Source organism: Saimiri boliviensis, chromosome 5 (genome assembly GCF_048565385.1).
Source record: "Saimiri boliviensis isolate mSaiBol1 chromosome 5, mSaiBol1.pri, whole genome shotgun sequence".
Lineage (NCBI taxonomy): Eukaryota > Metazoa > Chordata > Mammalia > Primates > Cebidae > Saimiri > Saimiri boliviensis.
In genome coordinates, this window is record NC_133453.1 from 134,835,024 (window position 1) to 134,850,774 (window position 15,751).

Genomic DNA, 15,751 nt, shown 5'->3' on the forward strand with positions numbered 1-15,751 from the left:
GTCTCCCCAGCTATACCCTCCTGAGTGACGTCACAGGTAACATCACACAAAGGGCAGGCCAACGTGTGGTTTCGCGACCTATGCCACTTCCTTGCTGTGGGAACCAGGCAAAGGTGACCTACAGCTGAGAAACATGACTCAAAAAACAGGGCTACTGGAGTTCAGGAAACAGAGGCCAAAATCCAACCTAAGATGCTGGGGCCGATCGGCCCATTATGGAGGATCCTGAAAGGTGAGGCCGCCGCAATGCCAAAGGACTACAGTGACCGTCACATGCTCCCACCCAAGCCAGCTGTCAATCACTCTTGCACCAACCCCAAATATTGGGATATTATCCGGTGCGGGTAATTTGTAGGCAAAAATATGCTTTCACATGGTTTTTATCTTATTTTTATTCAGGGAGATTGACCATTTTCACATATTTGAGGAGGATGTGTATTCCTCACATTCAGTCGCCCAGGCTGCAGTGCAGTGGTGCAATCTCGGCTCACCGCAACCTCAGCCTCCTGGGTTCAAGCCATTCTCCTGCCTCAGCCTCCTAAGTAGCTGGGATTATGGGTATATAAGTATACATATATATATATATACACACACACATATATATATGTAGTTTTAGTAGGGATGGGGTTTCACGTTGGTCAGGCTGGTCTTGAACTCCTGAGGTTGTGAGCCACCATGCCCGGCTGTGGGCTTGCGTATTTCTTCTTCTGAGACTAGCTTGTTTGCATCCTTGGTCTGCCTGTCCACTGGGATGTTACTGGCTGGTTCACGGGTGTTTGGTAGATCATGGATACTACTCATCTGTAACATATTTTCTTCTCTTCTCCCTGTCCTTTGTCGTTGAATTTTGCTTGTGTTGTCTTATACAAAAAGCTTGAGTTGCTCACGGGCCCACATGTGGTTCTTCCTTTGGCTTCTGGGTTTCGTGCTATGCTCAGAATCTTTCGCATGGAGATGATTCAGCTGCTGTCTCAGACATTCTGAGAAACAATGGCCACAACACTAGCGGTGGCAGGAAAACATGCTTATTCAAAAGAAAGTGTTTATTTTAAAAATAAGAACCATCACCCCCCGGCATTTATTTAAATATTAATAGAGACGAGTAAAAATTTCAAATGGTATAACAAGAATAACAGCTTTCTAGTCACAGATGGTCAGATGCTGACAAACAAGAAAGGGGTCTCTGTACATTGCGATTTGGTTGTTATGCGAATGCATACGACGGCTTCAGAAACGGTCTATTTATAGGCTTCGGTGGAGCCATAATCCCCAATTTTCTATTGGCTCCTGATGTCGCTTGAGAAGCATGTGAGGCTGAACTGGATCCAGTGATGCTAGATTTCGTCTTGGAAGATATCTTTCTCCATGTGGCAGACCCCCTGAAATGTGACAAAGAGAAAATGAAAATGTTAAATTAAACCAAAAGTGAATGAACTTCCTCTCTACCTGCACAGAGCTGTAACAGGACTTTCCTCTCGCGTTTTCTGCCTACACACCCCCCAGATAAGGTAAGTTTCCTTTACCAAAGGAATACAGAACCGCTGCCCTTCATACAAATTTGTCCTGGATTTGGCTTTCTGAAATGTTAAGGACTGTTTCTTAATTTTCTAACTTGTGACCAACCCACTGCCCTCTCTCCACCCACACCTTCCCCGGCCTACACCCAGAGGAGCGGAGGTCCACGTGCCCTCATCTATTCCGACCAGATTAAAAAAGTGAAACACCTTGTCGGAAGGCCCCAGCTCCCTGCTGACAGGAGCCCCAGAGTGACCGCCAGGGCAAGGCAGCTGTGGGGTGAGCAGGCGTGGGGTGGAGCTGGGTGGCCAGGGAGGGCAGAGCTGGGGGTCTTCCTGGCCCGCCCCAGGAAGGCTGCAGATGCGGCTTCCAGGGGAGGACAGAGCTGCCTCATCCCAGGGTCTGGCATGTCTGTGTCAGGGCCGCGTCCAGCAGCTCCCTGGCTCACCTGCCTACACCCAGAGACCTGCCAGCTCTCCCTCCCACTTGCTGCCTTCTAAAGCCAAGGAAGACGCCGCCACAGCCGATTACGAAGTCCTTCCCACATCACTTTTCTTGCAGACCTTAAGATAACAGCTCCCTTCCCACCCCTAAATGAAACAAAAAACAAAGCAAACCGCGGGCAGCACTACCTACAGACGCCGCTCCCGCTGCTTTGTAACCAGGCTGAAGTCAGGCCCAACATGAATTCTGTGGCACCAGGGCATGCAAGTAGCCTCCCGTCTGAATGGGGGGTACAGAGTATCAGGGCCACAGCCCGTGGGGGGTGACATTTCGGTGGGGCTCCATGACTTAAACTCTGGCTCCAGGGCAATTTTACTACAGAACTGGCAAAGATCTGCTAAACTGGCAGAGAGGCAGCCTGAAGTTTTCCTCTGCTGATTTCCTGCTGAGAAATTAAGCCCAGAGTGAAAACCTGCTGTTTATGTTGATTTACAGAATGAATCTGCCAACAGCAGCCTCCATTTCACCTGGGCCATCCATTTACTCCCACTCGGAGCACCCAGAACACAACTGGTTCATTGTGTGTTGTTCTGAAGATGTAAAACTCTGAGGGTAGGGTGGGGAGGCGAGGTTGCTGGCCGAGAGCCATATTTATTCTTTCACTGCACAGGGACTCTCAATTTGGGGAGCAGACTGGGCCGGTGGAAAGGAGAGTGAAGCACAAAGAGGCTGCTCCAAGAGTGGAACAAAGTCACACAGCGCACTGGCTTTGGCTGGCGGTGCTTAAAAAAGAATCCCATCTTGGCCGGATGCGGTGGCTCACACCTGTAATCCCAGCACTTTGCGAGGCCAAGGCAGATGGATCACCTGAGGTCAGGAGTTTGAGATCAGCCTGGCCAACATGGTGAAACCTCATCTCTATGAAAAATACAAAAATCAGTCAGGTGCAGTGGTGGGCACCTGTAATCCCAGCTACTTGGGAGGCCGAGGCAGAAGAATTGCTTGAACCCAGGAGGCAGAGGTTGCAGTGAGCTGAGTTCACACCACTGTACTCCAGCCTGGGGGACAGAGCAAGACTCCATCTCAACAAAAACAAGAAATCCCATCTTAAACACCAGGCTCATTGAAAACAAGCATGGAAATTGGTACTGGCTTTTGCACGAGTGTGAGCTTTAATGCTTATCAGATTAGGTTCCAGGTGATGCTGCAAAGCGCTTTACTCTTACAAACGAAAGTTATGAAAATTAAATAAGGGAGCCAACAGCAGTGAACATGGGCATATGGTTTGCTCTGTTCTAATACATGAGATGGGAGACCATGTGTTGTTAGGACTCCACAGGCCCCGTGCAGAAGTGAGTGTGCTCTGGGCAGGTGTGGGCAGGTCAGCGTCCGCTTCTACCTTGGGAACTGAGAGCAGGCAGGGCTGGCCTTTGGTAAACTCTACCCAGGCCAGGCCTCAGCTGCCTCTTCACAAGCCCGGGGTGTGGAACCAGATGCCTTTTAAGGTCTCCAGCTTTGTGTGGGCTATGGCGGAAATAAGTATTTCCCAAAGTGGAGGAAAAAATAACGGAAATAAGAAAATGTCCTCACTCAAGAACATTTACTGATCACTTGCTCCTAAAAACCACAAAATTAAACTAACATTTTCTAATGCCTTTAGTTTCTGTGCTCTGGCAGAAGGATTAGCACATCCAAGATGTTTGTTTATGGACTTAACAAGAAAATGGCAATTTGGTAATGTCTGCTTTCCCTTCTCTTCCCCAACTCCGTTTTTGTTTTTATTACCCAGAAGGACAAGAGGTATAAAAACTGCAAGAGAAAACACAACAGCTTGCAAAAGTTGACTGTGGACTTTTTTTTTTTTGGTTTCTTTTTTCTGCAAGCAATTCTGTTACAATATGTGGTTACTTTGGGGCCACATTCTCAAGGCTGACGGGAGGGTCTCCATCCTGCCAGGCCTTACCTAATAGCGAGAGGCAGAGGGTGACCTGGCAGAAAACCAAAAAGGGGCTGTCGGAAACAATGCAGTTATGAAGAAAGAAGAACACTGCCAAGATCATTACACAGATCAGAGCATGCTATCTTTGTTGTTCCCTGCTGTGCAGAAAGCACTCAGAACAGACATGTCCCAGAGGAGCAGGCCAGGCCAACGTGGGAAGGGGAGACAGAAGCCATCTATGCAGCCCCTAAAGAGGGCTGCTGGACTCAAGTTTGGTTTTTCTGCTGTGGCTTCTTCTCGGTACTGCTGCAAAGGCTAGGAGGTTGACTCTCCCAGGTACTAGTGAAAGGTAGGGGGTGGGCTCCGCCTCCAGGTGGAGACCCAATGATTCTGCAGCAATAAAAGCAGTGGAGCAGGTACTGACAGAATCACAAAAGCCACGAGGACACAAAACCCTTTGCTATTTATTCAGCTGGTGCATGATTTATAGTACTTTAGGTAGAAAAGCCTCTTGAGAAGAGCAGTCATCCCAAGCAAGCAAACAAATATCTAAGGGAAGATCAACATGGAAGACATCTTTTGCAAACAAGAAACATTAGGCAGGCTGGGCGTGGTGGCTCAGGCAGGTAATCCCAGCACTCTGGGGTGACCAAAGTGGATCGCTTGAGCTCAGGAGTTTGACACCAGGCTGGGCAACATGGTGAAATCCTGTCTGTACAAAAAAAATACATGTTAGCCAGCGTGATGGTGTATGTCTGGCTTCCCAGCTACTCAGGAGGTTGAGGTGGGAGGATCACTTGAGCCCGGGAGGCAGAGGTTGCAGTAAGCCGAGATTGCGCCACTGCACTCTAGCCTGGGCCACAGAACCAGACCTTGTCTCCAAATAAAAAAAAAGAAGGAAAGAAAACTTTAGTCACAACCAATTATTAGTCAGTAGATGTTTTAAACATCTGAAGCAAATATTTTTTGGTGTTGTTTCCTGAAGCAAATATTTTTGTTTTGGATCAAACGTCAATCATCACTCCATTAACTGGGGAGGCAATACTTAATAATGGCTTATTTAATAAATGCTTCAAAGCAAGGCAGAGCTGCTGCACTTTTGTCCTTACTTCCCTTGTACCCTATATTGCAAAAGATGTCACAAAATATACCCCTTTGCCTTGGAACCACCGGAAGCGCTTTTTCTCCTCTTAGACCTTTGGGAGGCTGGCAGCCTTTTCCTCTTCCTTTCATTTCCAGTGTTACTTGCAAAGTAGTGAGAAGATACGGGTATTTCCGCATCCAGCTTCTCAGTGGCACTTCTTCCGGGGCCTCTGCTGCCAGACAGGCTTATCCCTGGGGAACTGTCCTCAGCTGCAAATGGAAAATGCAGATGTTTACAGGTTTGTAGTCTATATGAAGAGACACACGGCAGGGGGCCCGTTTAGCAGATACGTAGCTGCCTTCCTTCCATATGGATTCAACAATTCAGCAAGAATCAAACATTTTTCTATTTCACAAAGCCCCAAAGTGCTCAATGGCAACTCGTTTTTAATGAAGGAGAATCAGAATTCATTCAAAACATTTGTGATAGTCTTGAAGTTAACTAGAGACATGAGGTTAAGCTCATACTCGGCTGCAGATGGCCTGTGTTCCTGCTGTTGACTGGGCTGTTAGTTCTGGTAGGCAATTCAAAAAGTATCAAGTGCTATAAATATGGCAGGCAATTTTACTTATCATTTTAAATGTGCTAAAAAATAAGCTCAATATAAGGGAAACAAACGATTCTGTATCTCATCTTTGAACAACAGTTTCTTAGTAATGAGCATAAGAAAATTCTAGACCCTATTTTACTCTTCAAAGACAAAAAACCTGTCTTTGCATAATGGCTGAACATGTCACATAATATGCTGGAGGTGGGACTGTGTAAAGCACATATTTGCAAAGAAGATGATAATTTCCATAAGTATTTGCATCCGAGGCTCCAAAATGCATGAAACCTCCCTATAGACAGGTCACATGGGGACCCGGTCTCCATTTCCTGGCTGGTCTGGCTTGTCCTACAGGCCACCCTACAGGGGCAGCATGGAGGACACAGGACTCCACTGTGGCTGCTCCAACCCTGGCTCACTGTCAAAATGTATTCGGAACAAGGCTTTTCATGTAATAATTACCATATAGAAGAAGTTATGAGAACCAGGCCAGCTGTGGCTCACACCTGTAATCCCAGCACTTTAGGAGGCCAAGGTGGGTGGATCACTGAGGTCACGAGTTCCAGACCAGCCTGGCCAACATGGTGAAACTCCATCTCTATCAAAAAATACAAAAATTAGTCGGGTGTGGTGGTACACACCTATAGTCCCAGTTCCTGGGGAGGCTGAGGTGGGATAATTGCTTGAACATGGGAGGTACAGTGAGCCAAGATCATGCTACTGAATTCCAACCTGGAGTGAGACTCCAGACTGAGACTCTGTCTCTGAAAAAAATTATGGCTGGGGGCCGGGCGCGGTGGCTCAAGCCTGTAATCCTAGCACTTTGGGAGGCTGAGGCGGGTGGATCACGAGGTCAAGAGATCAAGACCATCCTGGTCAACATGGTGAAACCCCGTCTCTACTAAAAATACAAAACATTAGCTGGGCATGGTGGTGCGTGCCTGTAATCCCAGCTACTCAGGAGGCTGAGGCAGGAGAATTGCCTGAACCCAGGAGGTGGAGGTTGTGGTGAGCCGAGATCGTGCCATTGCACTCCAGCCTGGGTAACAAGAGTGAAACTCTGTCTCACACACACACACACACACACACACACACACACACACACAAAAAAAAAAAAATTGCGGCTGGGAAAGAGCGAACTTGAACTGTCTCATCTTGCTCATCATTTCCATCATCCTTGGGAAGACCCCAGGCTCCCTGTCCGGAAGCAGGACAGACACTGAACCAGGCTTGTCTGTTGTGTCCTGCCACGTGGTGACTTCTGTGCTCTCAGTATCGCCTACAACAAAATGCTTGCTTGTTCTCATCCCCTGGCCCCCATCAACGATTTTGGAAGCTATAATGATGATGATGCTCATGATCGGAGGTGCCACAGGGCAGGCCTAACATGACTCTGGGAATGTCTGATGATGATGCCCTCATTCAGGCAGGTCTGTCAATGACTAATATTGATCAACTTCTAGTTGGATGCTCACTTTTCCAAAACATTTAAACACGCGTCTTAAATTTTATCTTCAGACTTGTTTGTCAGATAACATGCTCCTTCCTCAATGAAGGAAACTGATTCCGCAAGAGGCTATTGGTGGCTTGCCAGAGGTCACACAGCATGACATGGTGGCAGATGTGGGGCTGGCACCCAGGGCTCCAATTCCTGGAGCACTTTCATTACAGGAACCAGCAACCCCTGGGCCCAAAGGTCCCCTTCTGGACCCTATGAGTAAGTTCAGTAACGGCACCCACAGTGGGCAGAAGCACTAGTGTCCTCTTAGAGGTGATGGGCACGCCAGTGGGGGCTGACGCGGATGTCAGCGTGACGAGGTGTAGGAGGCATTCACACAACCGAAACGACGTCATTCTCATCCAGTGAGACACATCGCTTCACATTAGACAGGCTTTTACAGAACACACACGGCTGTACACTAACCTGGCAATGTCCACTCAGAGTATTTCTGTAAGACTGAAATCACTTCCGCACCATATTTTTCCAGTTTGTCTTCAGTGACACCATCAATTTGAAGCAAAACCTCAGGATCAGAAGATAAAGATTCTGTGCATAGGCATAAAATTAGGAATTTAAATTATCACCCATGGAAAACCCACTGAATTCATGCTCATTCACGCATTCAGCACATGTCTGCCAAGTGCCAACTAACTGCAGGGTACTGGGAACACAGGCCAATTTTCTAAAAGGCAAAGTTAGCACCTCAGAGGCAGCAGACGGGCCCAGAGGGCAGGAACCCATCATTCAATTCCAGCAGCAGAGGCCAGGGCAGGGCAAGGGCAAGAGCCAGGGCAGGGACAGCCGAGGGTGGGACCTGTGCCATGTGTGCAGAGTGGGGCAGCCCTGCTGTTGCCCACTGTTCCCACAGCCAAGACTCGTCTAGCTAAAACTGGTGTGGCCTCTCCTTACTGCGAACATCGCATTTCTATTTCCAGCTCCAGCCTCTTCCCCGCACTCCAGACTTGGACACCTCACCCTGGAAGGCATACCAAATTGTTACTTCCTCCAGCACAAACTTTTCTTCCTCCACTCTTTCCCCACGTGGGGTGAGGCAACAAGCAGGCAGCCGAGTCCTCTGCATAGAGACCACATATCAGCCCCGCAGCTAGACAAGCCTGGCATTTAAAGGTCACCCTGGCTGCTGTCTAAAGGAAAGAGTCGCAGCCAGGAGCCTGGGGGGAGGCACTGCAGGAGTGAGGATGGAGTGAACTGGAATGCAGTCGTGGAGACACAGTGAGGCGGGGCCTGGGTGAATTTTGGAGGCCGGCTCTGTAGGACCGACTGGTGCATGAGGGAGTCTTCATTCCTATGAATTGGGGTTAGCAAAGGGTGGATTTCAAATCCTTTTCCATCTGTGATTTTCACATCATTCCCATGTTTAGAGGAAAAGCAACAGACCGTGGGACAGAACAGAAGGTTGATGAAGGGGTTTAATGGAAGATAAAGTGGGAAAGGCAGAAGAAATGTAGACCCTTGATAAAACCTATACTTTATCAGGACAGCTGTTGCAGTTTTACTAGTTTTTGAAAGATTAAAATGTGTACGCACATCACACTAACAGCTGGAGGTAAGGAGGGCAGTTAAGAAACTACCCTAACAGCCTAGAAATAACATAAGAAAATACCGTATTTCATGAACTCCAAGACACACACCGTTTCACAATTTAGCATTCCTGAGGTGGAGATGTGTCTTAGAACTGCTGATGGTAAATGGCAGCTGCCTTGCGGTTGTGACTGCTCATGCATGTGGGAACTGAGTCACAGCTATTAGTACTGTCAGCATGTCAACAAAGTCACTGCACTGTTCGTACCTCATGTATTGTGTCTAACTGCCATGACGTGTCTTCAAAAAGACTATACTGTGATTAGCATTAAAAAACTGATTGTGAGCCGGGCGCGGTGGCTCAAGCCTGTAATCCCAGCACTTTGGGAGGCCGAGGCAGGTGGATCACGAGGTCAAGAGATCGAGACCATCCAGGTCAACATGGTGAAAGCCCGTCTCTACTAAAATACAAAAAATTAGCTGGGCATGGTGGCGCATGCCTGTAATCCCAGCTACTCAGGAGGCTGAGGTAGGAGAATTGCCTGAATCCAGGAGGTGGAGGTTGTGGTGAGCCGAGATCGCGCCATTGCACTCCAGCCTGGGTAACAAGAGCAAAACTCCGTCTCAAAAAAAAAAAAAAAAAAAAAATGATTGTGAATGCAGAAAAGTTCTGAAACAGAGGAGCAGGAAATACATCCGGCATTAAGAAAAGCACTATCTGCCGGGCGCGGTGGCTCAAGCCTGTAATCTCAGCACTTTAGGAGGCTGAGGCGGGTGGATCACGAGGTCGAGAGATCGAGACCATCCTGGTCAACATGGTGAAACCCCCTCTCTACTAAAAATACAAAAAACTAGCTGGGCGTGGTGGCGCATGCCTGTAATCCCAGCTACTCAGGAGGCTGAGGCAGGAGAAGTGCCTGAGCCCAGGAGGCGGAGGTTGCGGTGAGCCGAGATCGCGCCATTGCACTCCAGCCTGGGTAACAAGAGCGAAACTCCGTCTCAAAAAAAAAAAAAAAAAAAAAAAGAAAAGCACTATCCCAGAACTTTGGGAGGCTGAGGATGGTGGATCACAAGGTCAAGAGATCGAGACCATCTTGGCCAACATGGTGAAACCCCGTCTCTACTAAAAATACAAAAATTAGCTGGGTGTGGTGGCATGCACCTGTAGTCCCACATACTTGAGGGGCTGATGCAGAGGACTCACTTGAACCTGGGGGGCAGAGGCTGTAGTGAGCTGAGATTGCACCACTGCACTCCAACCTGGCAACAGAGCGAGACTCCATCTCAAAGGAAAGGAAAGGAAAGCAAAGCAAAGCACTATCTGGCTGAGCATGATGGCTCACGCCTGTAATCCCAACACTTTGAGAGGTCAAGAAGCGGGGACTGCTTCAGCCCTGGACTGGGTAACATAGTAAGACCCCATCGATACAAAAAAATTAAAAACTAGCTAAGCATGGTAGTACATGCCTGTAGTTCCAGCTACTCAGAAAGCTGGGGCAAGAGGATCACTTGAGCCCAAAAATATAGGCTGCAGTGAGCTGTGTTCAACCACTGTACCCCAACCTGGGCAACAGGACAAGACCCTATCTCTAAAAACCCAAGCCCACAGTTTCCTGCAAGTACAAGCAAGTGCTTTACATGGCCTAAGAAAGAAGATGCTCAAAGTAGATGAAGCCGCATTATGCTTTTGTTACTGAGAGATGTACAACCTTCTGTTGACACCTTCTGGCATCATCAAGAAACCACCACCATCAAAACAGAACTGATAACAGAGGTTTCCACTCAATCCTAGGGAAAATAGTGGAACACTCTGGAAATGCCGTGTGGCTAATGGGAATGTTAGTGATGACACAGGGACAAACAAAGACATGGACAACTTAGTCAAAAAGTGACTCAGAAGAGTCAGGCTTGGAATGTGAACTTTTACAAGTACCTACATTAATTTACTTTTATTATATGTATTTTTCATAGAGGCACAGAGCTGTGTCTAATAAAAATCAATGTCTAACTCAGTACAAAACAATTCTTTCAATAAAAGCACTGTGTCATAGTTTAATTAGCAGAATTTTTTCTTCCTTAATAGTCCGTAAAATAACAGCATCTTAATATAGTTGGCATCTTCGAGTCAGTGAAATATGGTAATGACCGATTATGGTAGGAGAAGGAAAGAAAAAGATAAGATTTTATGGGGGGCCGGGCGCGGTGGCTCAAACCTGTAATCCCAGCACTTTGGGAGGCAGAGGCGGGTGGATCACGAGGTCAAGAGATCGAGACCATCCTGGTCAACATGGTGAAACCCCGTCTCTACTAAAAATACAAAAAAGTAGCTGGGCATGGTGGTGCATGCCTGTAATCCCAGCTACTCAGGAGGCTGAGGCAGGAGAATTGCCTGAACCCAGGAGGCGGAGGTTGCGGTGAGCCGAGATCGCGCCATTGCACTCCAGCCTGGGCAACAAGAGGGAAACTCCGTCTCAAAAAAAAAAAAAAAAAAAAAAAAAAAAGATTTTATGAAGAAGAACATGGAAGGTAGTATAGCCCAGTGGGCCAACTATATGAACACCTTGTTTTCCAGGGACTCTAATACTGAAATTCTGGGCTGAGCTACTTGCCCACGGAAATAACTCAAACCAGTAAGTATTTATTGACTAAAGATATGGCAGTGTCCTAGATCCAGATTCAAAGAAGCATAAAACACAATCTTTTCATAAGGAAATTAGCTCTTCATTGCAAATTTTTTTTTGAGATGGAGTTTTGCTCTGTCTCTTCAACAAGAGTGAAATTTCGTCCAAAAATAAATAAATTAAAAAAATAAAATAAAACTAAAAGAAATCACAATGATCCATATCCTAACATCTAGCTCTTTAAAAAAAATTTTTGAGACATAGCCTTCTCTGTTACCCAGACTGGAGTGCAGTGGCGCGACCTCGGCTCATTCCAACCTCTGCCTCCTGTGTTCAAGCGATTCTCGTGCCTGAGCCTCCCGAGTAGCTGGGATTACAGACGTGTGCCAGGATGCCTGGCTAATTTGTGTATTTTTAGTAGAAATGGGGTTTCACCATGTTGGCCAGGCTGGTCTCAAACTGCTTACCTCAAGTGATCTGCCCTCCTCAGCCTCCCAAAGTGCTGGGATTACAGGTGTGAGCCACCATGCCTGGTCTAACATCCAGCTCTTTAGAAGTTAGTTTAAAATTAAAATTATACTATATATAACATATAGGGTACCATTATACCATATATGACAAAGTACTGTATATATGTTAAAAAACTGTATATAAAAAAAATATACATATATACACATATACCATATAATATATATATATACATATATATGTATATATGTTTTAGCTTAAGAATGAGTTTAATATTTGATGGTCTTGAGATGTCCTTAAAAAAAAAAAGAGTAAGTTTTGGCTGGGCACAGTGGCTCACACCTGAAATCCAGTACTTTGGGAGGCTGAGGCATGCGGATCACCTGAGGTTGGGGGTTCAAGATCAGCCTGACTAACATAGAGAAACCCCGTCTATACTAAAAACACAGAATTAGCCAGGTGTGGTGATGTAGCCCTGTAATCCCAGCTACTCAGGAGGCTGAGGCAGGAGAATTGCTGGAACCTGGGAGGCAGAGGTTGTGGTGAGCTGAGATCGTGCCATTGCACTCCAGCCTGGGCTGCAAGAGTGGAAATCTGTCTCAAAACAAAACAAAAAGAATAAGTTTCAATTGTTTCTCTGAACTTTTAATCCAGAGATTAAAAATAATTAAAACAACTGAGGACAGGCTTGGTAGCTCATCACTGTCTGCAATCCCAGCATTCCAGCAGGCTGAGGCGGAAACTCCTGAAGCCAAGAGTTTGAGACCAGCCTGGGCAACATGGCAAAACTGTCTCTACAAAAAAATACAAAAATCAGCTGGGCATGCTGGCATGCACTGTAGTCCCAGCTACTTGGGAGGCTGAGGTGGGAGGATCACTTGAGCCCAGGAGGTTGAGGCTGCAGTGAGCTACGATCACACCACAGCACTCCAGCCCAGGCAACACAGCAAGACCCTGCCTCAAAACAAACAAACAAACCACTGACATCTATTTATCACTTAAGGAGTTCCCTAGCAAGATTTACTTTCGGCCTATTCACGTGTGCCAAGCAACAAAGGATACCTGCGCACCCACCTGCAAGCTTCTTTAGAGTGACGGTATTAAAAATATTGAAGTAATGGACACCAAAAACCTTCCCCAGAGATTTGCAGACTTCTGTGAGTTCTCCAAGGCATTTCTTCACCATCTCTTCCCTCTGAGATACTTTTGCTACTAATGCTTTTTGTTTCTTCACACTGCTGGAATTTTCTGTTTCCATAAAGTCCACCTTTACGAGAGAGAAACAAATCACAGGAGTGGGTAGATGTGCACTTGTACCCACACGGGGGCTTTATTTATTGCTTAGTTGCATTTTCTGGGGGTCATTCTATTTGGCCATGCAGATAGTGAGCCCCCAGAGAACAGGGGCTGTGCATTCTCCATCTTTATATCTCCAGTGTCAAGCATAGAATAGCCTCTTGATAAATGTTTAATAATAGAGATTTAGCCGGGTGCGGTGGCTCACGCCTGTAATCCCAGCATTTTGGGAGGCCGAGGTGGGTGGATCACGAGGTCAAGAGATCGAGACCATCCTAGTCTCAGGAAGAGGCAGCTGGCTTCACGGATTTCTTACTGCCCATGTTGGAGCTGATCCCTGAGAAGAGAGCCGCTGCCGCCGAGTGTCTCCGGCACCCTTGGCTTAACTCCTAAGCCCCTGGCCAGCACCACAGCAGAGATCACACGCTGACCCTCTGCCCTTCCCCTCCAAGCATTTTCCTCTCCCCTTTTCAGGGTGAAGCTCTTCCTTCAAGAGTTTCTAGATTTTTTTTTTTTTAATCCAACATGTTCATTTGGGTTTGCTTACTTGACCCTGTGGAGATCCCCACAGCCATTGGGCATCCTAGGTGAATTTGGCCTTGGTTGGGCTCTGCCAAAGACTAATGAACTAAAATGTGAAACAGCCTCTTGCCCTGTACCTTTCCTTCCCATTAGGACATCCTTTAAGTTATAATCATCCTTTTTGAAAAGAGCTATGAAGTTGTATGAGCCCATCCTTTTATTCATTGACTCTAAGAGTCAAACTTTATAGTGTATATCCTATTGCCAGCATAAGGATGAGGAGGGAAAAGGGTGTTAATCGTGTGTACAGCAGAGACATTAAACTTGCTGTATCCAGGCTGCATCAAAAAAAAAACAAACAAACGGTGAAACCCCGTCTCTATTAAAAATACAAGAAATTAGCTGGGCATGGTGGCGCATGCCTGTAATCCCAGCTACTCAGGAGGCTGAGGCAGGAGAATTGCCAGAACCCAGGAGGTGGAGGTTGCGGTGAGCCGAGATTGCACCATTGCACTCCAGCCTGGGTAACAAGAGCAAAACTCCATCTCAAAATAATAATAATAATAATAATAATAATAAGAGATTTAGTGACCTGACAACCCATGACATTCATTTTGACAGGTGTCACATTACATGGGTTGAATTTTAAGATCTCTTTCCAATTTAAGAAGAACACAGTATGTTCATCTAGAGCAGTGCATATAAATTCAGTATCTATAAGCTTTGGCAAAGACCCTATACTTCGCGGTAATGTATTTTGGTTCACTCATTGTGAGATTATGAAATAAACATTAAAAATACCATACCTTTAAATTGCCATTTAGTACAGTTTGGGCTTTATTTCCGAGCATCATATAAGCGATCGCTTGGTCATTGGCATTGATATATAAGTCTTCATCCAAAATCTTGTCAAGTATCAGCTTTTTAAAAAGTCTTTCGGCATTGTGTCGTGAATAAGCAGATCCTTTTCCAAATATACCTGACTGGATTTTTGCACTCTTACTCCCTGACAAGAAGGTACAGGAAGGAAGATGAGTAAAGCAGGCGTATCATCACCCTTAATAAAAGAGGCTAAAAGTCACTTATGGACAGGTTTAGACAGATGAATAGATCACCTATTGCACAGGAAAACCCCTGGCACAGACACTCATTTCTGTAAAATGAGATTATTTGAGTAGAATGCTAAAATTCCTATGGTTGTATGTACTTTTCTTATGTTTTTACAACACACATTGGCAAAAAAAAAAAAGCAGCAAAATTATATTAGAGCAAATATATCAAATAAAGAGTTTACATAGGCCGGGCGCGGTGGCTCAAGCCTGTAATCCCAGCACTTTGGGAGGCCGAGGCGGGTGGATCACGAGGTCAAGAGATCGAGACCATCCTGGTCAACATGGTGAAACCCAGTCTCTACTAAAAAACATAAAAAATTAGCTGGGTATGGTGGCGCGTGCCTGTAATCCCAGCTACTCAGGAGGCTGAGGCAGGAGAATTGCCTGAACCCAGGAGGCGGAGGTTGTGGTGAGCCGAGATCGTGCCATTGCACTCCAGCCTGGGTAACAAGAGCGAAACTCCGTCTCAAAAAAAAAAAAAAAAAGAGTTTACATAAACCATAATAGCTTCCTATAACTGTGCTATGTATTAGGAAAATTGTGCATTACTTATCTAGTTACAACAGGTCTCAATCTGTTGTGGAGGCTAGAGTGCAGGGTGCAATCATGGTTCACTGCAGCCTCAAACTACTGGGCTCAAGTGATCTTCCTGCCTCAGCCTCCCGAGCAGCTGAGATTACAGGTGCAGGTCACCACACTCAGCTAATTTAAAAATTTTAAATATTTAAGTGCATCTAGTATTTATTAGGTTTTAATTTTTGTGGGTACATAGCAGGTGTATATATTTGCGTAGTAAATGAGATGTTTTGATACAGGGATACAATGTGAAATAAGCACATCATGGAGAATGGGCCATCATTCCCTTAACTATTTCTCCATTGAGTTGCAAACAATCCAATGGCACTCTTTACGCTATTTATTTTTATTTTTTAATTTTTTGAGACAGAGTTTCGCTCTTGTTACCCAGGCTGGAGTGCAATGGCGCGATCTTGGCTGACCACAAACTCTGCCTCCTGGGTTCAGGCAATTCTCCTGCCTCAGCCTCCTGAGTAGCTGGGATTATAGGCACACACTACCATGCCCAGCTAATTTTTTTATTT

General features: G+C 46.1%; 1 protein-coding gene across 2 annotated transcripts in view; it reads right to left on the bottom strand.

The window, feature by feature from the left end:
- Positions 1-374: 374 nt before the first annotated feature.
- BLM (BLM RecQ like helicase) overlaps positions 375-15,751 on the bottom strand; it is a 96,912-nt gene continuing 81,535 nt past the window's right edge. For both annotated transcript variants that reach the window (XM_039480080.2, XM_074400045.1), the window contains 5 exons: positions 14,346-14,545; positions 12,796-12,988; positions 7,514-7,636; positions 5,050-5,251; positions 375-1,379 (listed from right to left, as the gene is read on the bottom strand). In XM_039480080.2, the coding sequence (XP_039336014.2) occupies positions 1,205-1,379; positions 5,050-5,251; positions 7,514-7,636; positions 12,796-12,988; positions 14,346-14,545 (893 nt within the window). In that variant the 3' untranslated portion in view covers positions 375-1,204. The remainder of the gene's footprint in view (positions 1,380-5,049; positions 5,252-7,513; positions 7,637-12,795; positions 12,989-14,345; positions 14,546-15,751) is intronic.